Consider the following 26444-nt stretch of genomic DNA (forward strand, 5'->3'; position numbering starts at 1 on the left):
CTATTTCTGACATATTCATGTATCAAAGAATGTGATTGCAAAATAGCAAGTAGAGACGTATAAAACATTAATGCTTGGAAAGACAAATAGGAATACGTAGTCATCATAATCATATTTCGTGATATTATCTGAATCTTATTCCATCTTGCGTAGCATAATTTACATTTGGCTAATGAAAGAACATTCCACACCACCAGTATCATACCCCACGAGAATATTAAGTAATCATTGACAAATTCCAAATTTCTAATGTCGTTTTTCATGATTAAACCAAAGAATAGACTAATATTTCATCACAATAGTACATATAATCTGAAAATATATGTCTTATCTGCTCTAATCAATTGTACCTAATTAGTCCAACACATATTAGGCTGAACCTAATCACACATAGTTGAGGTTAGAGAATATATTGATGGGGGAGAATGAGAGAAATGATACTGTTGTTTAGAAGCTTGAATGCCTTATGGGATAGGATGGAATGTTGGCGAGATATACACGAGATCTCTTTGACCTACTGGATCGTTGTTGAGCGATTGGAGGTACTTGCAATAACACTCTGACGCTCAAGTTAGTTTAACTCTAAGGAGGTTCAAGTATTATAAGAGAGATATATATATACATGGGCCAATGACCTCTGTATTTATAGTGATCGAGCGCCTTGTTTGTCACCGTCCTTTCATTAGGCGGAATTCATGTTGATTGGTGGAGAGGGGTTATAATAACCCTTACTAGTAATGGTGGATTTAATGTTGAAGAATAATTAGAAGTAAAAGAAATAAAGTCACCTTTGGTGAAAAAGGAGTTAAAATGACAGTTAAGGAGTAAAAATGCAGGTAAATAAAGTTACCCGAAAGTAAAAAGTAAAATTATAAATATTACCATAAAAATATTCTGGACTAGTATACAAAGTTTGGTAGGGAATGGAGATGTGTAGATAGGTAAGCTGTTACCCAGTTAAAAAGTAACTTCAAATAAAAGCCTTAAGAAACCCGTAAGCTTTCATTTCTTCCTCTCCGTGCGCGTTGGTTACTGTCATTTTTTTTTCCTTAGAAGCCAACTTAGGGTTTCATCTTTTCTTCCTTCCATTCTCACTCATTTGGTCACCAAAAGTCATGATGCCATACATGAAAATTGTAGGAAAAAGGCTAGTGAATCAATTCCACTACTCTATTTGGGCTGATTTGGCTTGTGGAGAGAGTTATTCATCACCCCTAATTCGTGGCACTATTCATCCTTGTGAAAAAATGGGGCTTTTGAGTGAGCAAAGCTTAGGTTTTGTTCTTTGGAGCTTGGAATAGCAACTATAGGTAAGAAACCTCTAATTCTATGGTTCTATGTTTGTGATTTAAGTCTTGATAATTGTGAGCATATTTTGGTAGAAAATAATTTAGTTTGAATTAGAAATTGATGATGAATTGTTGTTCGTAGTAGTTGAAAAGTTATTGAGAATGGATGTTGAAATTTGAGAAAATGGATGGCCTACCTCTCATGTATAATTCAGCCTATGTACAATAAAAGGGGTAGACCAAGTGTGTGATGAAATGCCAAAGTGAAAATAATACCTTGTATGTAATTATTGATAAGTGGTGTGAATTAGGATTGGTAAAAGTGATGAAAGTTAAAGAAAAAGACATTGTTCCTATATATATGTATTATGGCCAAGAGGAAAAAGAACAAGGAATATCATGCTTTAATATGTTTGAATGTGTGTTTATGTGTCTTGAGGTTGGTTAATGATTATCTACTTAATTGGAGTTATGTGAAGTGAGAAATAAAGGAAAGAAAAGCATGAGAAAAAAATGATAAACACTTATGAGTGCAAATCTGCCCTCATCATGAAATAGGTACAAATGAGGTATTTGGTGATATTTAAATAAGAGATGATGATGGATATTCGATGTAGTGATGAAGGGAATGGTTGCTAACAAAAGATAGCTTGAGAAAAAGTCATGAACACACCTATATGTGTCATTTTCAACCCTTAAAGAAGTAAATGGGTTGGAATTGTATTGGACTTGGAATTATGATTTGTAAGTTATGTTGAGGACATGATAAGTCCATGTAAAGTGAGAAATGCCCACTAAGAGTTAGTGGTTTTATCCTAACTAGCTTTGGGGTTCTATATGTAAGTTTGAAAGGAATTAGTATATGACTTGTGTATTGGCATAGATTTAGCATAAACGTAAAGAAACGAAAATAAACGATAAAATATATGCCTTATGTAAAATCTAGGCATGATAGCATTTTATTGATTTGTATTTTTGCATTCTTTCTCTAGGTGTACCTAGGGACTGAAAAAGATCGGAACCTTCTTGAAGATATATAAGTAACTTGTGCCACAAGTAAGCGGATTGAAAAAGCTTCAAGAGGTAAGCTCTATGTTTATGAGGTTCGCTCCTACTTTGTGTTCCGCCATAGTGTACGGACTGTGGTCGGGTTGTATGATATGTATGAGATATATTATATAGATGCATTCATATAGAGCTATATGATAATATGATATGGTTTGTTTTGATGTGTTTACTTTGATGTGTTAATATGATATGTTTTGTTATGATATGACTTCTGTAATATGATTTCTGTAACAATATCTGACCATTGATTGTATAGTACCCGGATGTTCGCTTTGGGGTCCTCCCTCGGGACTGATGGTGTACGCCTCTGATATGTTCTGGTTCCGCTTTGGGGTCCTCCCTCGGGAACACGTGCGTTGATTTTCGCTTGGGGTCCTCCCTTAGGAATGACTGCGTACGCCTCTGATATGTTCTGGTTCCGCTTTGGGGTCCTCCCTCGGGAACACGTGCGTTGATTTTCGCTTGGGGTCCTCCCTTGGGAATGACTGCGTACGCCTCTGATATGTTCTGGTTCCGCTTTGGGGTCCTCCCTCGGGAACACGTGCGTTGATTTCCGCTTGGGGTCCTCCCTTGGGAACACGTGCGTTGATTTCCGCTTGGGGTCCTCCCTTGGGAATAACTGCGTACGTTTCTGATAAGATATGTGTATATGTTTTGTTTAGTTATGATATTTGATTATATGACATGTTTTATGGGATATGTATGATGATTTTGTAAATGATATTTGTTACGTACGTTGATTTCCGCTTGGGGTCATCCCTTGGGAACGATTACGTACGTCTCTGATATAACACGTTTTGTTCTGATGTGAGTATTGTGATGATTTTTGTAAAAGATATTTGTTACGTGCGTTGATTTTTGCTTGGGGTCATCCCTTGGGAATGACTGCGTTTGTCTTTGATAAGATATGTATATATGCTTTGTTCAATTATGATAATTGCTTATATGATGTTTTGTATATTATGTATCTGCTTGTCATGCAGGAAGTGAGCCCAGGGTATGAAGGGTTTTCCATAAACCTGGAGTTTACTAGAGATTCGTCTCTAACCCCGTTTGGGGATATGATTTCAGGAACACAGTTAATTGAAGAGCCTCATGGGACCAGGACACTAACCGTGGCTAGAGGTACTAGTATGAGGATGTGGAGTTTTGGGTGGTCGGATGCTACTATTTGTTTTAGACGTATTTTTGGAAAAGATGTATTGTTGCATAGTGTTCATATTCGATACATGTACATTTATATATTCAGGCATGATGATATGACTATGTAGTATTCAGTTATGTTATGTATTGGATTGCATGCTATTAGATTTGTGGCACGGAGCCAAGTTCAGCATGCGCCCATAGATGGGTATCTGAGTATATTTGCATGACTGGTACTTCTGGAAATATATATTGTTTAAACTGTCTATCAGGAACTCTTGAGAGTGGGATTGGAAAATCCCCAGTTGTCCGATTTACAGAGGTTACTCTGTCCGATTTTCGTCTCCGTAAAATAAGAATTAAATTAGAAGAAGTATGCAATGTGATATGTCATGTGAAAAAGGATTAACGGAAAAAAAAAGTTAGTTCGTATTTTCGTAAGTTAAGTCTTCCGCTGTTTCTGTTAAGTATCATATGCATGTTAATTGAACCGGCTCGAGGCTGGGGATGTTACATGGGTGATCTCTCTTAGGCTATTCCTTAAGAGGCAAGCCTCAAATTCATAGGTGTGGTGGCAAGCTGGAGCTGCCACCCATTCACTGTCCCTTAGAAGTGGTCAACTTATCTGAGCTGCTGATAAGTGTTGGCAAAAATGAGCAACATGTCGGGTTGGCTCGTAATTGTCAAAAATGAGTCGGGTTGGGTTGGTAAAATGAGCTGTCAACCCAACCTGACCCGAGCCAGCTCTGGAAATAACGAGTCAACCCGCGGGTCAAACGAGCCAGCTCGCAGATTATTTTTTATATATTTTTTTAAAAATAATACAAAATATAATATACAAAAGGAACAAAACTCACACACGCTATCGTTGTCTTTCTTCTTTCTCTAAATCTAAGTCCCTAATCTTCTTATATCGTTGCCATTTTTATATTGTTAGACTGTGCTGGCTCTGTTTGGTTCAAATATCTTACCTACTTGGTAATAAGTGGTTCTTATTGTTTCTCGATGTTGGTGCAAATTTGTTATGAAGAAAATTCAAAACTAGAACATTTTTCTTTGGCTTCTCATTCTGTAACCTTTTTCTATTTTGCTTTTTTTATAAACTATTCTGTAAGACAATTATATTATTTAAGCTGATAGAAGCCACATAGCTGGTGCATTAATATTACAGGTTCATTTAAATAGGCTGAAAACGAGCCAACCCACGAGTCAATTTTTGAGTCAACCTGCGAGCCAATCCTAACCCGGCTCGGGTCGGGTTGGGTTGAGTTTTCTGACTCGCTTTTTTTTTTTTAACCAACCCTAACCCAGCTCATTTTTTTCGGGTTGCACACGGGTTGGGTCGGGTTGGGTTGAGCTGGGTTGGCCTGTTTTGACAATCCTACTACTAATGAGCTGCTGACTTCCACAATGATGACTTCTTGTAAACTAAGCATTGTTGACTTGGTAGCCAAGCATATACTAGATATGTGTTTCTTCAATATAGCCTGCTTTAAATACTATGTCGCCCTAGTGTAACTAAGTCAGTGATGGTGGCTTGGGCCTTATTTTTGTTGGGCCTTGCCCTTCCGTACGTTGGTCCAAATCAGTATCAAATATGATTCTTGATAACTTTACATGAAATTTTATTAAAAGAAGCCAGTTTTCACCTCGATAAGGAAATAAAAGTAAAAAAATAAAATAAAAATAAAGCATTGATTATGATATAAAAAATGAAAATATTTAATAGTTTTTTAAAGTAATTAGACGTATATAATAAAATTCTTCTACTAAAAAAGGAGTATATCATAAAAAATATTAAACTTTATAATCACTGTCTGGTACTCATTAGCAAAATTCACGTGTTATAAAATTATGGGATTAATATTTGTCCAGGACATAAAATTGTGTTATTTTAAATTAGAAAAAGAAATACACAATAAAAATTATAAGGGAGAAAATGAGTGCTTTTTAATTTAAATTTTAAATAACATATATTAGTTTTAACTAAAATAACCCTCCTTTAAAGGATAAATATTTTTATCTGAAATTATTTGTTATCAGATTAGTTTTTTTATTAAGTAAAGCTCAACTACCTCCTATGAGATGTATTCTAAAATTTTACTCCTGCAATTTTTTTGGTCCAGATCGGTATGAATTCTTATTCAAAAAAATGAAAATATAATAAAAATATTCTTTGGTCAAAATATTTAGTCAAACTTTTTATTTATTTTTTTATTTTTAATGACTTCAAGTTTTAATTTCAAACAGTTCGGGGTTTGCATACCAAAAAAAAAAAAAAAAGTTCGGTGTTTAGAAATAAGACATAATCCAGAAATGAAGCTAATTTTACGTTCATTTATATATTGTTCTCATGAGCAATATAGACAGTTTATATAATTTTAAATGATATTTAGGTTAATTTGAAAAAAATAAAAATTAAGGGACAAATGACTTTAAAATAAATCACATTGAGTAATTGAACTTGTTTTCTCTCCCTATATTAGATTAATCTTTTGTCAACGGGGTGTTAAGGTTGAAAACGAAATTGAAAGACACCTTGTCAATTGTCAAAGGAATTCTTATCTATATTGATATTAGATACGTGTGTAAACTCTCCTTTTCACTACTAGCCATGGATCCGTCATTTTGTCTTTCGTACTTCTAATCATTGTGTCATATTTACGTTACTCGCCGTACAAAAATAAATTAATAATGATAAAAAAATAAAGAAAAAAATATTAAAAAATATAATTACAAAATCATAATTATTGATTTATCTGTGTATGATTGTAATTGACTCACCTGACCATCTGTTGTTAAATAAAACATGAAAGTATCCATTTTCGCTTAAATTATTCATTTAATTCATATGGGTTCATTTTAAATTCAATTTATTTCCTAACGTGCAAAATCTTTATAAAAGTCCCTACAAATTTTAACTAATGTAAAATTGTCGAATAGTCTGTAAATAATGTAAAATGGCATTCATAGTTTTCAAACAACACAAAATGATTATGATTAAGTTTCTATAATTTCACTCTAAATAGAAATTAAACCCATCAAATAAGAACTGTTTACATTTTTTAAAAAACTGTACGGACTTTTTAAATGGGTGTAAATTATAAACTCTAAATTATATTTTCATTTAAACTATAAGGTATCAAATAATTAATTTAACCAAAAAAGATAATGATCTAAAGTTAAAATTTTTAAAATTCAAAATAGAGTAAAGCCCCTTTTGGGTACTAACAAAAAATACAGTTCCATTTTCGTCTCTTACAAAAATATATATCCTTATTAGTTCTTTTTTACATTCAATTTATTTTTGATTTTATTTTTATAATGGACGAAAATGAGGACCGTAATTGAAACGATATAATATTATTGAGTTAGGAACCCAAAAGGTGCTTACTCTTGAAAATAAAAATACTAGGTATTATTGAAGATAAAAATACAAATACGTAATTGAAATGATATAATATTAATAAGTTAACATGAACTAGGGGTGTTCATCAACCAACCTAAATCGATTTAAACCGTCGTGATCGAACCGAAAAATCGATAATCGAATAAACCGAAAACCGAAAATCGAAAAAAACCCGCAAATTTTAATTGGATTGGATCGATTTTTGGATGGGTTGATGAAAACCGATCCAATCCAAACCGATCCAATATATTAATTCTCCTCTATCTACTTGGGTCTTTCCCTAATCATAGTCCAAAAATTTCTAAACCCAAGACCCATTAACCCATCAACTAAACCCAAGAAAAAATTTAGTCACATCTCATCAACAAAAATTTATCTTTGTAGAGCTTCATATCTCATTGCCCAAAAAAAAATTATATTATAGTTTACTAATGCTTTTGTATTTTGAAAATAAAATAAAATTACAAAGCCAATATGTACAAAAAAAATGTTATTTGCACAATAATTATGAAATCAATTTTAGGATTTTCAAAAAACTAAAAACCGATTCAGTCCAAACCGAAAAAAATTGGATTGGATCGGATCGGATTTGAAAAAAAATTCAAACCGAATGGATGATTATATGATCAAACTGAAGTGATTGGATCGGATGATTTTTGCTTTCAAAATCGATCCAATCCAGACCGCGAACACCCCTAACATGAACCAATCTACGATGCATTAGTTAAACGCTTACATTTATGAATAATTTGAGAATATATACATTTAACTTTACTCTAAATTTATTAACTGACTTGTGATCATAAAAAAAATTAAAAATTATTTTGAAAATAAAAATCATTTCCCTTTAATATAATGTTTTATATTTCGTCCACACATTTAACACCACAAGCATATGAGATTAACTAATAAAAGGTTGTTAACCAATGATCTCGAATTCTTGTGTTTAAAACTTGGTAGCAGAAGCTTTATTGTTCTTGTTAGAGCTGGTAAAACAGGTTTGTTGAGCGGATTAACTCGTTCTGTCTATTAAACGAAACAGGCAGACTGAATTTTACAATTTATTCTCAAAATTAAGATGATACTGACTAACTTATTTTATGGCAGAAAAAAACGGAATGAGACGAGTTAGTGTAAATTAGATTTGGCCAGTGGACAACCCGTCCCGTTTGCTAAATAGGATCGGACACGCCACCAACTTTGTTATCTCTAATTCTTGTAATGTTGATCAACTCGAACATATTAGTAAATTAATTAATAGTATAGTGGAGAAATAATATGAAATTTAACCGCTTAATTCTTTAGCTCATTACGAAATAATATTGATATATATGCTAATAATATTTTTTATATTTATACACATATAAAAATATATTGAGTTCATATTTTTTTCTTTTCCTTTTATATAGGATTTTATATATTTTTATATGCGTATAAGAATATAATATAAACAACCTAAATTCTTGATATATATATATATATAATGACATTATTATTTTTAATACTGTGTGATAATTTTATTTAATATAAAGTGTGTAGGGCCAATCCGGCAATGAGAAAAAAAAGAAAAACATGAGCTATGTGTAGTTATCTCATACATGATTAAATAGAGAAATTGGTTATCTTGTGTAGCCGTTTGCATAATGGAAGACGCCGGAAGTTTTCCCGTCTCCGGCAACTTATCAACTAAGGTAGTCGCCGTCGCTGCGGGGGAAGCGCACACTCTCCTTCTTACTGGTTACTAACTTTTTCTGAATGTGCTCTTTTTCTTTTTCGACCTACTAACCACTAATTCGCATTTCGTCTTGATCGCAACTGAGATAAATTACGTTATGTCTTCGTTTCTGTAATTTGTTGCTCTTTCTGTTGGTTCCTTATTATTAGAGATTTGTTGCGTTAACAAAAGCAATGGAATTTTATTTTATCTTATTTTATTCTAATTTAATTTTTGGTGTTTATGAGTGTAGGGGATGGGCGTGTATATTCTTGGGGAAGAGGAATATTGGGACGGCTTGGGTTAGGTTCAGAACAAGATGAGTATTTTCCTGTTGAAGTGAAGTTTGGATCAGGAGACAGTGTCAGAATAGTGGGAATTACTGCTGGTGCTTATCATAGTCTGGCTCTAGCAGGTTCGTTGAACATATTTGACTTAGAGAAAGTGGAGTTATATTTAAAAGGTTTTGATTTTCAATTGTTGACTGTTCATGTTACTTGTGTGTTAACAGATGATGGATCTGTTTGGTGCTGGGGTTATAATATATGTATCCTTAATATGCTTCAAGTCCTTCCTTGGTGGAATTAAAGTTATGGAAATTACTTTGTTCAGTTATTCTTATTTCTAGAAGTTTGGTGATTTATGTTGTTTACTACATCCTTGACTCCTTTATGGATGGTCAACTTGGTATCAATAATGGAAAATGTGCTGATGGAGATTATTCTCCAGTGCCCTGCTTATTGAACGAGTTTCTCGAGTTGCATCCCCCTAATGCTGATTCTTCAATAACTGTGTCAGAAGCAGAAGGAAAAGGATCACTAAAGGTATAATATGAATTGCATTTTTTTGAGTTTATTCAGAAAAAAAAGAAAAGAAAAGAAAAAGAAGCCAAGGTGTGGGTGCATCATTAATGTGTTTTCAACTGTTCAACTCACCCCTCTTTGCAACAGATTGTTGATGTCAAAGCAGGAGGAATGATGTCTCTGTCTATTGATAATCTTGGGGCCCTGTGGATGTGGGGAAATTGTCCTCATCAAAGCAACGAAGTTGGGTTTTCTCTTGTAAGCAATTTCACTCCAACACCAGTGTGGGATTTTCATGGTCACACTGTAGTTAAAGTTGCATGTGGGAATGAACATGTTGTAGCACTTGTTAGTGCTGGAGAATCATACAAGGGTGAAGATGATCTAGTGTGCTACTCTTGGGGTAACAACAGCCATGGTCAATTAGGCTTGGGGGATAAGGAGAATAGGCCAGGTCCAGAAGTGGTGAAAACATTTGATCAGGAGTCCCCTTGGGCAATTTATGAGGTAGCATGTGGTGCCTTTCACACTGTTTTGCTCACTCACAAAAAGAGGTCTAGTGACACATTAGAAAGCACATGCTGGACATTTGGCCTTGGGGATAATGGCCAACTTGGGCATGGAACAACCCAAAGCAAATTACTTCCTGAACCTGTTAAAGAATTGCCACAATATGTTTATCTTATTTCTGTTGACTGTGGCTTGTTCCATACTTGTGCTGTTTCCTCAGCTGGGGATGTGTGGTCCTGGGGAATGGAGAAGGGTCTTGGCTTATGCCCTGATGCTAGTTATGCTGGAACAGAATCTGGTGACGCTCTTTCTCCCCTTCTTATCTCATGCCATCCATATCAACCTAAATTTCCAAAACCAGTTCAAGTCGCATGTGGGGCTGCTCATACTATTATAGTTGCACAGGAGGGATATAAGCTCTGGTCTTGGGGTAGAGGAAGGAGTGGGGTTCTTGGAAATGGAAAGGCAATGGATTGTTACACTCCCAAGGTAGTGCTGTGGCCTCCACTGATGGAAGATTTTAAACAAGAGGAACTACAGAACTCTGGTGAACAAGATAAGATGAGGGAAAGGGAGACTGAAGGAGCCACAGAAACAGATGAGAAATTATTTTCAGCATTAAATGAACTGAAGCTACTTCAAACAAAGCTATCTATGATGGAAAGATATGCTAGTATACTTCATAGTTCTATCTTTGGAAAACCTTTTGATGAGCAAGATATCCATGATTCGTTGCGAAATTCTGGGGCTTTTGACATTGCCAAGGAATGGGAGAACATGTTAGAGGCAGCAGATCATAAGAAGCTAATTAAGTTGGAAATGTTCTACCGAAACATGCTTGCTGGAGTGAAAGATAAATTGATGAAGAGAAAGATCAAGGAAATTATAAAGGAATGCCTACAATCTTCAGAGGTGGAAAATTAGTATATATAAAGGGTTTTATAAAAGCAAGAAGTATACGATTCTGATAAAAGGATTTCTCATACAGATTAATAAGCTAATTGTGCGCAAAATGGTATCTCAGGCTTGTTTACAAGACTCTGGGAGATTGAGATATGTACAGAAGTTGAGCACCAATAGCCCACAATTTAAAATATTTAAATTACTTACGTATATATTTTTTCTTTGGAAGCGATTACTAATGTACATTTGAATATACCAAAAAGCGTCATTTGGACAGCTGTGTGTGCATAAAATTTATGCAGTATAAAAAAGAAATGCAAATTAATTTTATGTATAGATGAAATTATTTTAATCCTAAAGAAACACTTGATACTAATTTAATTTTTTAAAAATTGTAACATTAAATTAATCTTTTAATATTTGAAATAAATTTAAAGTGTTCCTTTTATTAAGCTTGGTGTGATATCAATTTAGATTATTTGGATGTTACTTTAAATATTTTAAAAATTAATTTGATATCAGAAATCTTTAAAAGAATAAAAAATAATGTTATGATTAACGTAATATATAATTTTGAAACTTATAAAAATAATAACAATGCTTTAAATTTTTAGTGAAAGGGTATAGTGATATTTCTACTTATTTTTTTATTTTCTTTTTTCTAATTCATTGCCAGCATGGCAGCATGGGTTGAAGAAGTAATGAACAAGTTCCCGCGTAAACAACTTTGGCTTAGCTAGTTAGCTGAACTAAGCTAAGCCGAGCTCGTATTCTCCTTACGCGTATTTTTATTTTTTTTCTCTAAAACCCAAAACCCTAGAACACAGTATCCTTTCAACAATGCCCTCCGACACCGTCGGCAATGGCGCTCTGGTCCCGTTCTCCGGCGAGACCAGAGACTCGCCAGCGGTTTACCCTCTCCACCATGGCCTCACCCCTCCAATTTCTCGCATCGCCTTCTCCTGGTCCCGCGGCAACTCTCTTCGCGTCTCCCTCTTCACCGAACGTTCCGGAAGTTCCGACGCCGAAGCTGGCGGCAAGGTCGTTGAAGTCAAGCTCAGCGGTGAAGATCCGGAGATCGCCGACGCGCACTGGCGGCGTATCGAGTACGGCTCCGTCGAGCCCTTCGCTCTGCTCCAGAGTCGACGGAGCTCTCTTTCTGCTCTGTCGAAGGCTCCTTCGCCGTATCATGTAGATTGGTAATTGAACTCAAGTTGTTTTGCTTGTAACAATACTAATGTAGTGTTAGATTCGTTCGATTCACGTGCTTATTTGTTTCAGTTATTATTAAGGTTTGGACATTGAAGGTCTGGTCATTTCTTTTTTGGTCATTGAATTTTTTATTTTTACTTGGATGCATTCCAATGTTTCCATATAAGCATACCAAAACTGAATCTTGAGGTTGTGCCCTTCAATTTTTATATTTATTCATCTAAATCAACTTCATCTCGTTGCACGGGGCACCTCCTGCAAATGGTTGCACTTTCAAATTGGGTGGCATTGGAAATTGCTGACTTAATTTTATATGGATTTTTAAATCATGCATTTTTGCGGCGGGTTGACAATTATGTGCGGTTTCATGTTAAGTGCGCTTGTTGACAATAGCTTACCATTTTGTTTTACACTCAGGTGGGAGCATGTTCTTGAGTATAGCAGGGACATAACGTCACTTCTTGGGGGGCTAAAGTTGGCCCCTAGTCCTATAATTGAAGATCCGAACGCAATTGTTAAGGTACTATACTATTGTAGTTTCTAAATTGTTTTACTGACTGTATGGAATTGAGCTGAGGCCAGCTTTGTGGGACTTATAATACCAAGAAGTTAGTCGCTTACTTTTTAACCCTTGTTGTAGAAAGGTGAGGAGCCATCATGTTTGAAAGCTGCATGGGAGTTAATGGAAATATTCTATGTGGACAAGCAATCTCAAGCATGGCTACCCGAAAGGCTTGTTGATTGGTTAGCTGTAATAATCTTTTATTTTCTTGACAAGTTTTGCAGATTGTTGCTTTTTATTTTAACACTAATAGCATATGCTTATTTTAAGTTCATGGTTGCACTTCATGACAGGATTATGACAGTCTCTTTACTAGTACACACGAAACAATCCATGGCAAGCTTGTGGATTTTCAGAAAGACCTTGTCAGCATACAGGTCTGGCTATTTCTGCATTAGATGAATAATAGTAATAATAAGAAATGCATATTAGGAAGTCTTTGGTCACTTGATCCTTCAAGTGTGTTTTTCCGATAAATCTTACTTTCAATTTCTTACCCATTCGTCAAATAGAGTTTCATTCCACCTTGATAAACCTATTAGGAAGTCGAAATCTCCCTCTAAGGTTAAGTCCTTTGAGTTATGTGTGTTATGACATGTAGCAGGTTCATTGGCCACATAAGGCTATTTCCCCGAATATGTGTGTTATGAGCTCAAAATGAATTCTCCATTTGTTCTTACATTGCTTTGTAGCTGTTTCTTTATGGAATTCTTTGTTTGTGTCTGGGTTAAACGAAGAAGAGATTGATTGAGAAAGCAGAAAAGAAAAGGAGAGAGAAAACTGATCTTTGAATCTTGAGTATTATTCAATTGGTAATTATGAGAATACATGATGAGACTTTATAGCTTTGAGTTAACAGTACTAACCAAAGCAATTCAGTTACATAAGATGTAACTGATCATAACAAATCATAACTGACTACAACAGAAAGATAACGGAAAGTACAGCTAAGCTACAGCTATATATACATATACACTAATATTCCCCCTTCAAACTTAAGTGGGTTGGATCAGTAGTGAATGGTCCAAGACCTTAAGTTTGTCTCTTAATTCTGCAAACCTTGGAGCTGAGAGGGGTTTTGTAAATGTGTCAGCAACGTGAAGAGGAGCTGGTACGTGAAGAACAGTTAGAGACTTGGCAATAACCTTCTCACGAACAAAGAACAGATCTAATTCCATGTGCTTTGATTGTCACAGTATATGATGGGAACTTTGCTAGGAATTTGTAGTTCCTGTAATAGCGTCTGAACCCATAGGATTTCAGCTGTAGTGAGAGCTAAACTGCGGTATTCAGTTTCGGATATTAAGTTATTAACAGATCTCAGATTCTCAGAACTTGCTTGAAACTTGGCTATCATAGCTTCTTGAGCTAACAATTGTGACTCCAGATCTTCAAAACTACACTCCAGATCTGCAAAACTACTGGAGTCTCTTCCTTGAAAGTAAGTGATAAAGGTTGCATAATCTTCTGATAGACCTTGAAGAACGCATTGAATTAATTCATTTTCTAAAATTTGATCTCCTATTGCTATAAGAGTGTCTCCTAGAGACTTTACACGAGCAAGATAGTCTTCCACACTCTTTTCGTTCTTCTTGATATTCCTCAATTCTGAATGAACTTGATTTGCTTTGGCTTTTGTCATCGATTCGAAATGTCGATGAATTTTGTCCCACGCTTGAAACGATTGACGCACTCCAAGGATTTTGTTGATGATCTCCTCTGACATAGTTGATTGAAGCCAAGTCAGTAACATCTTATCGATTCGTTCCCATTCTTTGAATGCTGGATTTACAGTATCAACAACACGATCTTCTTTCGTTTGATATTTCAGAAAAACTTTTGGATTTACAAGAAAATGCTCCAATTGATGAGCGGTTATAGGTGGTTCAACGATCTGCTTCCATAACAGGAAGTTCTTGTTTGTGAGTTTCACTGAAAGCTGAGTGTTGAACAGAACCGGTGTTGTTTGTGAATATTTTGAAGAAGAAGCAGCAGTTTGAGGATTGCTTGTTGTAGCGGAAGCCATGGAAGCTTGAAATGTGGATTAGGGCCCAGAAGCTGGAGCTCTGATACCATAAACGAAGAAGAGATTGATTGAGATAGCAGAAAAGAAAAGGAGAGAGAAAACTGATCTTTGAATCTTGAGTATTATTCAATTGGTAATTATGAGAATACATGATGAGACTTTATAGCTTTGAGTTAACAGTACTAACCAAAGCAATCCAGTCACATAAGGTGTAACTGATCATAGTTGACTACAACAGAAAGATAACGGAAAGTACAGCTAAGCTACAGCTATATATACATATACACTAATATGGGTTTGCCAAAGTTCCTTGGACTAGTCTCTGTTGACAAGCTTGACTGTTTTCGGGAGAAGGAAAGAAGCCAAATTTTGGTGGTAATTCCTGCATCTTTAAGGGGGGTGTTTGGTAGGTGGGGAAATTTTTATTTTCCTGGGAAAGTGACATTGGATTTCTTACTTTCCCATGTTTGGTACAAAGATGTGCAGAAATTTTCTTGGGAAAATTACAATCCTAGGATTCTTATTCACACACACAAATCCCAACCCAAAATACCATCAACATGTGGTATTTTGAGAATCCCATCCGATGGGAAACTTTGTTATTTTTTCTGGGACAAAATTATCCCCGTCTCTTCTTCTTTGTTCTTCTTCTTTTGACTCCTTTCTGATCTGCTGACTGTTCAGGTAAAACATTTTAATCTTCAGCTCCTAAACTTTGCTTCCACGATTTTGTTTTCATATGTTGGTTAAGCCAAGCAATTGGACCTGTAATTTCTGGAACCGTTTTGCAATTTTGTGTGTCTGTTTTTTTTTGCCCTTTTGCGTTCATGGTTCCAACTTCTAACTTTGCCATGCGTCTTTATCTTTACCAGTAATGGATGAATTTTTTTCAATCTTTGTTTTTACTTTTTCAAAATTCTTTCAGGGCACTAAGACAATAAGAAAGATAAAAGTTGCAGGGTTATTTTCATAAAATTACTTCACATTCCTAGCAATATTTTACAATCAACCCAAACATAACATCAGTAAAATTGACCCAACATCCCCGGGAATATTTTGGCCTACCTAACAGTTTTTTTATAACATTCCCTAGAAATTCACTTTCCCACCATATTCCTGAGAATCGTGATTCCTGGATAATTTTTTTTTTCTCCTCTACCAAATGCCCCCTAAGGAGATTTTTTTGAATTAGCAGCTCCTTTGGGATAAGATTGGGTGTATGGCTTTTACTTGGTGTAAGGCCCATGGTCCTTTTTAAGGGGTTTCTCTTACAGAAATGTTAAGAGATTGGACAGCTTTGCTTTATTGATGTCTTTCTGTACTTTGTCGTTTTTTATTATTTATATTGTAAGGAGGACATCTTACCCTCCTACCCTGTAATCATCTCCTCTTCATCTTAATGAATTTATTCTTTTACCACCCCCTGCAAAAAAATAGTCCTATCAATAAAGAGAGGCTACAAAAGAGTCCTATACCATCACATATATAAGGGAAACAGGAGCCCTTGAAAAAAATGGGAATCCATTCCAATCAAATACTCCTTAGACAGCTCAAACCCCACACTGCCACTGCCACTGCCATAAAACCTTAGCTTCCGTATTCTTGCCAAATCTCTTGAAACATACCACAAGAGGAACTGCTTCAAGAAGGAATTATGCTGTATACATGCAGTGCTCACCAAGAGTTAGCCACTCGACAATGTAAAGACAAATTAGCAATTGTTTCTGAACTAGACCTACTCATAAATAACATCCATATGAGTTGAAAGATCTATATGAGGTCTGTGTCCAAGGGTTGGATTTTGTTTTCGTATTCCACATTTACAGAGAGTGCTACCTTAACAAATATAGAGTATTATTTAGTACATCACCTATTTCATTACTTATCAGTTTTTTGTTTAACTAATGTCTATAATCATTGTGTTTGGTCAATTTCTCGGATGTCTGGCAAGTAAAATTATGAAATTTGTCTAAGCAGGTGATTGAAGATAATGCTAAATACTGGGAAGTGATGTCATCTGCTTTGTCAGTTGGTTGGCTTGATATTGTGGTTAGTAAAGGCTAGTAGGCTACTGTATTTCTGCTATTTCTCTGTCGCATCTGATGTATGTTTCCTTGTACATAAAGACTTTATACTAAGTTGGATTTTACTTGCAGGTAAAAATGCTGCGGTTGCATGGATCTTACCAACTAGATCAGCTCAGCAATCGTGAGGTGGGCATGAAAAATATGGAAACGTTATTATATGAAAGAGATGAATTTGCATAATATGGTTTTGGTAATTTTATAGTTTGAATTTGGCTTTCCTGGTAAAAATCTGCTTTCTATTATTGGCCACATGCCTGGATTATTCAACTAGATTCACATCCCTGATCTATTCTTTTTTAGTATTTAAATCTTCCCTTGTGATTTTCTGTTTACCCACTACATATTCCCCTTCTCTTCACCGATAACAATTGATGAATATCAGAATCTGTAGTGTTGTGGGCCTTGTAGCTTATACACAAGCATTAAAATAGAATTTCTGATCTGATTACAGTATACGCAAACCAAACATATGCTTGTTAAAATATCTATAGTGTTGATATTATAAGGATTTAGGCATAGATGGAGAAAAAAGAGAAGACTGTATAATATTGTATATTGATGTGATTTAAAGTGATTAAATGATAGAAAAGACAAAGCTCTAATCCCTATTTATACTAAGTAGGGGACTCTTAAAATAAGGAAACAAATCATTATATTTAAGGAAATAGGGAAACTAATCCTAAGAGATCCATAAGGATATTCTAAACTATATTAAGATTTGTAATATTATATGATATCTTCAAGATATTCTAACACTCCCCCTCAACCTAAAGCTTAATAAGCTTTGAACTTATTATAAATAAACCCTTTAAAAAAAGAAAAATAACCAAATAATATATTTGGGCTCCACAAAACATGGTTGGAAAGGCAACTCAGGGATGTTGGAGATGTCGGAGAGATAAACATTGCTGGAATGTAACTTAGCAAGATGGTTGGAATGACCATCAACCTGAAGAACTGGTTGAAGTATTGTGTGACTACGGAAGAAGTGACTTCGCTATAATGACCATTAGCAAAAATGTGCTGGCAAGCAAGTATGCACAACAAGAATTCAAAACTTTTCCTCCAAGTTCATGAAGAATGACATTTGGAAGCTATATACCACAAGAAAACTTAGAAGACCCAACCAAAGCACGTCTTGAATGTGCTTATTCCTAATTTGATGGGATGTGATTTTCATAATCAAAAGTCCTTATCCCTAATATGATGGTGGCAATCAATGTTGTTAAAACGTAGAGTCTATGTAAAAACGGTAGGGGTGAGCAAAAACGTAAAATCGCAAAACGTAAACGAAACGTAAGAGTTTACTAACGTATTAAAAATAAAATATAAATCCAACATATATAAAACCAAAACCCACAAACATGTTTATTTTATAAGAATGTCAATTTTAATCTTTGTTTTAATTTATATAGAATAATTTTAATGTATTAATTATATGAGTTATTAAATTTAAGCTAATTAACGACAAAAAATATATATATTTTTTATTATTATTACGTGTTATATATATTTGAACTATGCAAAAAAAAATTCATATTACGTTTCGACACTACGTTTGAACCGTTTCTACGTTTCGACACTACGTTTGAACCGTTTCGGCTCAAAATCCGTTTCAACTACCGTTTTGACTCGATTTTGGTCATAAAAACGTAGACACGGTCCGTTTTTACGTTTCGACACTACGTTTTAACAACACTGGTGGCAATTGTCATCCTTATCCTTATCCTTATTATTATACTCCTCCTCAAGTTGGAGAATGGATGCAACAAATTCCCAACTTGCAGACTAGAAAATTAAATTGTTTCTTGTCTAATACTTTAATAAAAATTGGAGTTGATGACAAACCTGAATTTATTCTTCTCTTTTAGCGCATTTTTCACGGCTTTTTCCTAGTTTGCTTTGCGCAACATGACATTGGTCAATAAGATCCCTGTATTGTCCAATGAATGAACATAGATAATGGGGATATGTGACTTTGAGGTGTTTTCTGCTATTCCCATCCTTAGCCATGGCGACAATTGAACGGAAAGCTTGCCAAGTGAACATGCAAGACAGCCGTGAAACAAAGCTTTCAAATTAAATAAAAGGAGAAGCTTCATGCTAGGAAGATGAAAGAAGTGCCTAGGGCTAGCATGTGTTCAAGAGAATGACCGACGGGGTCGGACTACCATTTAATTGAAAAATAGATACTTGAATTACTTGCTGTATTTCAAGTAACTAGGGGAGCCTTGGCACACCGGTCAGTGTTGTCGCCATGTGACCAGGTCACATGTTCAATTTATGTAATCAGCCTCTTGCAAATGCTAAGGTAAGACTGGTTACTATAGCCTTCCCTGGACCCACCGTATAATGGAAGCTTCATAGCATTGGGTAGCCTTTTTTTATATTTCTAGTAAGTGGATGGATAAAAATAGCCTCTAATTGTTAAGGGGGTACTGGTACCCTTATAAAATGGAAGGGTATCAGAGAAACATTTTGTTTAAGGTTATGTCTATATGAAAACCAGCATAGGCTTTCAGGCTAGGTCTATTTAAGCAAAACCTATCCTACATCCACTCCTATCGCATGTTATATTAACTTAATTCCATTGATTGTTATCAAACTAATGTTTCGTGATATTTATCAGTAACAGTTTGCTGTCTGAGCCTCATTAGTTGTGGAACCTTAAACTATTCATGCTGATGCTACTATGGGAAAAATATTTCTACTTTTGTTGCAGAAATTTTTTTCTGCCACACTCACATAAAAGTGAGTGGGTCCCACAAACTTTTTCTCTCTCTTCTCTTTATAATGGGACTCACTCACTTTTATGTGAGTGGCAATTTTTTTTTTTCTGCGGCAAAATCAGAAACATTAAACCCATTTTATATTGGGAAAAGTGTGTATAATTTTAAAGGATGTAAAGTTGTGTCATTTTAAGAGAGAGAAAGAGATAGATAAAGGAGGAGAGAGAGTTGACAAAAAAAAATAAAGGTGTGGGTCCCACCTCTTTGTGAGAGTGAAAGGATGTAAGTTGTGTAATTTTAAATGATAGACACTTTTCCCTTTTATATTTATCCTTGTGTTTTGTCTTATTTTCTGTTCCCTTTTGATTGTGCAGTTAGAGAATGGACTTGTAGAGGCAGTTGCTGTTCTTATTTCCAAAATGCCCCACTTGCGTCCTGAATCTGCTGATGGAAAATTAGGCGAATGCTTTAAATCCAAGCCTGACTTTATCAAGGTATATCCAAGATTCCACAATACTTCTAGGATTTGCTATTTGGTACATTTCTTCTACTGTTATATGATGTTATTTATTTCCATTTTATAGGCCTGGGAAAAATGGAGGTCACAAATCACTAAACTGGATTGCAGTCCATTCTGGATTCAGTGTGATAATCACCAAACTTGTGAGGGCTTGAGAAACTTGCTACAAATTATGCTGGGTAACACCGAGAGTCTCTGCATGGCTACGTGTTATTGGATGGAGTTGTATATTTCTCATTTTCTATACATCAGGCCATTTACAATTGTAAGTTTAATCTACTTATGTAATTATTAACTTCTAACTATTTATTTTTCTTTTGTTTTTAGCTTAAATAATTCTCTTACTGTATCTTTGTTTAAGTGGACCTCTACATGATTTTTTATTTCCCCCCCTCCCAGGGAATAGAAAGCATGTATAATTTGGCCCAGAAATGCATCAACTTAAAACCACCATCCAGTACCCATAAGTTGACAGGACTTATGATTGGAATTCTTGGAGAAAATACTGAGGTGATTATTGAACTTTTACTTTCCATGCTGCATTAATTTTTTCTCAAAGGTTGTGGCCTGCTGCTACTTATTTCATTATTCTTTGATTCATTCCTTCCCTTCACATTTTAAACATGAATAAGCATTTTGAAATGTCTCAGGTTGTTTTAGCAGAATGTTCCAGAGAATTTGGCCCTTGGTGAGCTGCTTCTCTTCTATTGTTAATTTATTTTTGCTTTATTCATTGAGTGCATGTTTGGACTAAGCTTATTTTGCTTTCAAAAAAGCTTATAATTAATACGCTCAAGATGGAGATTTTGGCTGACAAACTTTTTGTGGGTGTAAATAAATCAAAACTGAACATGCACTGAATTTCTCTTTTGTTTAGTTTGGTTTGATGAAAATGGGTCTTTGTATGTGTCATGTATCAATAAAATAGGATGGTTGCACACGCCATAGAGTTGTTGACTGCAGGGAGTGAGCAAGCAGAGATTCTTCTACATGATGAGCGTTATAACTTGGGGGAAATCAGCATAGTGGAACTGCATCGGCTTGTATATGCTCAAGTTCTATCATCACATGCATTGACCTGGCAAGTGAGTGCAAATTACTTGAGCAAAATATCCTGTTAATCCAATCACAAAAGTGATGAATTATACGCATGTCTTGATGCACATTGGAATTTACTGTTGCACATACTCAAGTTCTATCGTCACATGCATTGATCTGGCAAGTGAGTGCAGGTTACTTGAGCAAAATATCCTGTTAATCCGATCACAAAGTGATGAATTATGTTGGATGAATTACATTCATGTCTTGATGCACATCAGAATTTACTGTTGCACATACATGCCTTGGATTTTGACGAGGTTGATAAACTTAAGAGAGTGAGGATGAAACTGATATCTCATACTTAGGTTCACCGAGAGACAAAAACAACCTGTGCCAAATGAAGGTTTTTTTATGATGAATGGAATTTAATCAACATTGCATGATAATTGTATTTTGTGCTAGTAATCTTAGTTGGTACTTATATAGCTAATGTTCACATTTCTACAGATAGCTCCAATATATTTAACATCATGTATGAAGCAAGGAAAGGGCTTGCTAGAGAATTTATTGTACAGGCAATCTGTTCAACATAATGATGTGTTGCTTAAGGTATCTGTTTCATCTTCTTAGTCATTGTTATTGTCTGTTTCACAAGTCATATCCTCACGATTTTTAGTATGTTTTTGATATACTTGTGAGTGACAGACAAATCATTCTTACTCATGCAGAACATCGAGATATGCCGTTTGTATGAGCTTGATTATATTAGTTCAAATATCAGGAAGGTAACCTGCACTATTGATTATAAGTTAACTGTTCTTGCTTATACTATGGGTGGGGATTAAAAATCTTCAGCTCTTTCATAATGAAGTTTACTGGCATTTAACATGCACAATAAATATATAGGTTGCTGGAGTATATCACTGGAAGCATGGTCGTAAAGGTGCTGGAGTTTTTTGGCTTCAGCAAGCCCAAGATGCAAGTTGTCTCAATAGGATTGCCCAACAGTTATTTGATTCTGTTGGAAAGTCAATCTCCGATGAAAGCTTTAAGGTACTTCTCATAATGTTCCAATAAACAACTGCTGGAAGATTTGAATATCTCTTAATTTATTCCTAGATATGAAAATTTGTTTTCTTGATAATTATTTAGATTTCTCACTTTGACTATCCTTTTTTTTATTTTTTTTAACAGCAATGGGAAGGCATAATTGAATTATTGGGTTCTGAGTCTAAACCTGCTGGGGGTCTTGAATTTTTGCACAAGTATGGATGTACAATTCTGTGCATATCTTGTTTTCTTGTCTTCATCTAATCATTTTCTTAGTTCTGACATTTGTGAAATATTAAATATCAGGTATAGGGATTTCAAAAAATCCCTTCAGCAGTTATCTGGTGGAAAACCAACTGATGCTGCTAGGCAAGCTGTATGCTCCCTCATATTGGTAATAGTTATATACACACTTCTATGATTACTTTGGCTCCAGCAAATTGTATGCTGATTGTAAGAACTAGTCTTATTACTTGATAGGATTCTTTCCGTGCTATATTGGACAGTATATGCTGTTTGGTAGGATACTGTATCAGTTAAGACAATTATACTGTGGTAAAATATAGAAGCCCTTACGCGTCGTATATTATTGTATTGAAATTAATTTGTACTGGTTTGTCAGTGTTAGGATGTCTCCAATTAAAATGGTCTATGTTAGGAAGAATGAGGGTGACAACTATGAAGCACCGATACGTCCAATTTTTTTTTCCAACGTATCGGACATTTGTCCTAGACGGATACGCTTCCATTTTGCCGTATCGATCGGTCAACAAAATTTCGACACGGTCAAATCTCATATTTCCATCGCGCACCAGTAGCCAACTGTCGTGTCACACCACAGCAAACCCACCTCGAGCTCCTCTGTGTCGTTCGCAAACCAGAGCTTCGCGCGCGCCATCTTGCTAGTCTGCCTGTCTTCTTCATCTTCCTGCTGCAACTCATCACCACTGTGTTTTTTCTATCTTTCCCAAAACTAGCCGCCGCTTGAGATGCTCGAAGGTTTTCAAGAAAGTAAAGTTAGGTTTAGTGATGTGGATATTTTTCTTAAAAGAAAGAGCCCAAGCAAGTTTTGTCCATGTAGTTTGTTTCGATGGGCTTGGTACACTGAGCCCATTAATCTCGGACTTTTAGTTTCTTTTAAGTAATTATTTGTTGCGGTCAAATATCATAAAATTAAAATAAACAAATACATGACATGAATGTAAATAATGGGTGCTGTTTAATTTTCATATTTTATACTCATCTAGTAAATAAAAAAATACTTAAATAACGTGAAATACATTCTATATATTAAAAATATTATTTAATGCTAAGACGTATCGGAACGTATCGAAATATTAGTATTTTTGAAGTAACGTATCGACGTCACGTATCGGGAACGTATCGAAAATGCCGTGTCGGTATCGGTGCTTCATAGGGTGACAATAGGGATTGGGGCCCAAATCTGTTAATTAACAATAATAACTGTCTGATAGACAGTTAATAGATTGGCACCTGTTATTAAGAATATGAATAGGCAAGTAAATTAGTTGGGAGTCATTTTTTTGTAATTAGAGGGAAGGGAAAGGAGAGCCCAAAAGACTCTCGCACATCATAGATGATGTGAGCTGTCGTGGTATTTACATTCTGTTTTCCGGCATTGTTCCTTGTACCTTCATCACTGATCTTGTATTCCATTGATGCAGATCTGGAGATAGGGGAATTCTATCAATAAAAAATCTATTATTTCCTAATTTCTGATCTAGTTCTATTTGTCAGCTTAATGCTTTGAAATATGATACATTTCTTTTCATTCTGCAGCTTATGAAAAATCCATCGACCCCTCAGCGCTTTTGGCTGCCCCTTCTGTATGACTCGGTGAGCTTATTTAATAATTTTCAGTATAATCTTATTCTAATATGTTAACGGGAACCTTTTAAAATGTCTTTCACATTGTTTCTTTTAGCATGCATTGAGTGGACCAAATGAAAAGCGCTGAATTGAGAAGACTGCAAAAATAATACGATTGAGATTTTGAAATATTTTCTAGTTTGCCCAGTTTTAACTAAGTTTCTCATATTAATTTTCCTTTCCTTGGCACATGCTTTAACTGCAGGTTCTCTTATTATAACTAATTCTGTCTTGGGCTCTCAGCGCATTGCATGCTGATTGTTTATGCAATTATCTATTTTTTCATTACCACCAATATCTTGTTATTTCGTCCTTCGATCCTGAGTCGTCTTGATCGAAATGGAGTGGATATGTCATGCCGCATTTTGTATTTTGGGATTGAGTAATAGTTGCTAATGATGTGGCTTATTTACTATGGGTTAATTTTAATACTATGATTTTTTTGATTCTAAAGCTTCTTGGCAGTTGTAAATTTAGCAAACCGTGTATTTTTTTAATCAGTTTGTTTCGTCTTGTTAGCCTCTCATATCATGATTGATTCTCTTAGCATTGATTTTTGCCTGTTATTTGTGGCCAGTACATGTTCAATATTGGTAGCTGTTTATTTCACTCATGAATCATGATTATATGATTGCCTTGTTTGTTTCTTTTGGGAGCAGTTGAAGCTGCTGAATTGGCAGGACTGTCCTCTTCTAAGTGTCTCCGAGACTAATCTTCTATTGAACAAACTTCAAGAGTTATCTTTGGCAAGGCTGCGCCCACACTTCACTGAGCCTAGCTTACCCTCCGATGCACTAAGCTCTATTAGGCTGGCTCTAGCTACAAATCTTGGTCGGGCTATACTTGATGAATAGGCTGACCAGATCTATCTATCTATATATAATATATATTAGTGATGTATGAATTGCAATACCATACAACCCCCCGGTGGACCTTCGGATTTAAGAAGGCATGTGGAAGGGGCTTGTAAATTGCTATGCTCCAATGATTGTGACCTGTTGTAAATTTGAATGGACATTGGACAGTTGTCTCAGCTTCCCAAGATTGGGCTTTGGTTGTATGCTTCTTTACCATTTGAAGAAGTGGAATCAGTGTATCGGCGAGAATTTCAAACCACTTAATTGTCTAATGTTGGGGACAGTTTTACAATTTATTATCGTAAAAAATAAGTCAATTTATTAATAAGATTGGATATTTGCATGCGAAGGGACATAAAAAATGGCTGTTTATATTTTCATTGAGGAGGCGACAACTAATGATCACTAGAATTGTTTCTTGCTGCTTAAATGCTTTTTAAAGTCACATAATTAATTAAGAATTGTTTCCCATTTTTACAATGACACTGAGGCACTTGATGAAATTTTCTCCCAATTTTTTTATACCATTTGCTAACTTCACGTTACTATATTTAATAAATTCGTTCGTGAGCTACAGCAAACGTTTTCGCCCCAAGCAGTAAAGTGTCAACGAAAGCAATGTATGAATTAACGCTTTTCATTCAAATACGTGGGACATAAACCCGCAAACTTAAAATTTTGGCATTTGCAAATTACATTCATTATCAATTTCAATTCTACTACGGAGTGGCCGAAGTAGACCAAGTACCTGAAATATTTTGCTCATTTCATATCAATCAGCCAGCCCAGCCAAAGGTGTTTCTAGTTGACAGGGCACTTTCCATCACTTCAACAGTAGAATGTGCAATGTCCAAACTTGTCTGGCTTGTGACATGTAATGTAAAGGGCTAGCGTATACACCCTGTTAAATTCCAACTTAATCTCAACGCCAGCTTTTCACGTCAGAAATATCATGAGACTGTTACTGTGACCTGAGTAATAATTGTTGGTATATTTTTAATCTTAAAGTGTTGATCAAATATGTGATGGACATATCCGATTAAATAATGAAATCTATGTATATATAGGAATGGTCATCTCTCTCTTTAGTTAGTGCTATCTCTTGATCAGAAAAGCATAATAATAAAAAATTTGTTAAGGAGAGTTTTGTCCTCTTGTACTACTACCTAACTCGAATTAGATTAATTGGATAATTGATGTATCCGTAGAGAAATTCTTTAAAAAAAAAGGTTTGAGAAAAAAAAAATACCCTAGGGATGGCTTCCACACTAATATAAGGTATGTGTTTACAATTTATAAAAATTCACCGTAAAATATTAAAATTTTGAACATCTTAATAATAATTATGAAGTTAGAGCAAATATTATAGTTCATACATACTAATAAATAATAGGGATATGATATTATGTTTATCTTTTTTAAGACCTACTTTATCTACTCATTTTTAATATTGTTAGATCACATTCTCAATAGAAGAAAGAAATAATGAAAGTCAATTGAGATTCTGATCAAATGATGTTGGAGAGGAACAAATAAAGTAGATATAAAAAAAAGTAGGTACAATATCACATCTTTAAATAATAACATTAAACTACAGTGCAAGAAGCTGTAAAATGCTTGCAATTCATACA

General features: G+C 34.9%; 2 protein-coding genes across 2 annotated transcripts; both read left to right on the forward strand.

Moving 5' to 3' along the window:
- The first annotated feature begins 8552 nt into the window (after positions 1-8552).
- Positions 8553-11084, forward strand: LOC133295946 (ultraviolet-B receptor UVR8-like). The gene is made up of 6 exons (XM_061494883.1): positions 8553-8646; positions 8877-9038; positions 9135-9170; positions 9299-9447; positions 9574-10483; positions 10535-11084. Exons 1-6 carry the CDS (start codon positions 8553-8555, stop codon positions 10858-10860), a joined length of 1677 nt encoding a protein of 558 aa, XP_061350867.1. The 3' UTR covers positions 10861-11084.
- Positions 11085-11653: 569 nt separating this feature from the next.
- LOC133295888 (nuclear pore complex protein NUP85) lies at positions 11654-25051 on the forward strand. The gene is made up of 18 exons (XM_061494779.1): positions 11654-12038; positions 12469-12571; positions 12692-12802; positions 12907-12990; positions 16617-16688; positions 16796-16852; positions 19830-19949; positions 20040-20240; positions 20375-20485; positions 20626-20663; positions 20904-21060; positions 21524-21625; positions 21745-21801; positions 21923-22069; positions 22211-22281; positions 22373-22460; positions 23867-23923; positions 24616-25051. Exons 1-18 carry the CDS (start codon positions 11680-11682, stop codon positions 24808-24810), a joined length of 2130 nt encoding a protein of 709 aa, XP_061350763.1. The 5' UTR covers positions 11654-11679; the 3' UTR covers positions 24811-25051.
- The last annotated feature ends 1393 nt before the right edge of the window (positions 25052-26444 follow it).

Source organism: Gastrolobium bilobum, unplaced genomic scaffold (genome assembly GCF_033153095.1).
Source record: "Gastrolobium bilobum isolate Gb01-03AN ecotype WA unplaced genomic scaffold, APGP_CSIRO_Gbil_v1 utg2195, whole genome shotgun sequence".
Classification (NCBI taxonomy): Eukaryota; Viridiplantae; Streptophyta; class Magnoliopsida; order Fabales; family Fabaceae; genus Gastrolobium; species Gastrolobium bilobum.

Bases quoted from the DNA above. Each gene is read 5' to 3' on its own strand.
- LOC133295946 (XM_061494883.1), top strand. From the start codon at position 8,553: ATGGAAGACGCCGGAAGTTTTCCCGTCTCCGGCAACTTATCAACTAAG. The intron at 9,448-9,573 runs GTATAATATGAA...TCTTTGCAACAG, and splicing joins AAGGAAAAGGATCACTAAAG to ATTGTTGATGTCAAAGCAGG. The intron at 10,484-10,534 runs GTGAACAAGATA...CCACAGAAACAG, and splicing joins AGAGGAACTACAGAACTCTG to ATGAGAAATTATTTTCAGCA.
- LOC133295888 (XM_061494779.1), top strand. From the start codon at position 11,680: ATGCCCTCCGACACCGTCGGCAATGGCGCTCTGGTCCCGTTCTCCGGC. The intron at 12,991-16,616 runs GTCTGGCTATTT...TTGTCTAAGCAG, and splicing joins AAGACCTTGTCAGCATACAG to GTGATTGAAGATAATGCTAA. The intron at 20,486-20,625 runs GTGATTATTGAA...GAAATGTCTCAG, and splicing joins TTCTTGGAGAAAATACTGAG to GTTGTTTTAGCAGAATGTTC.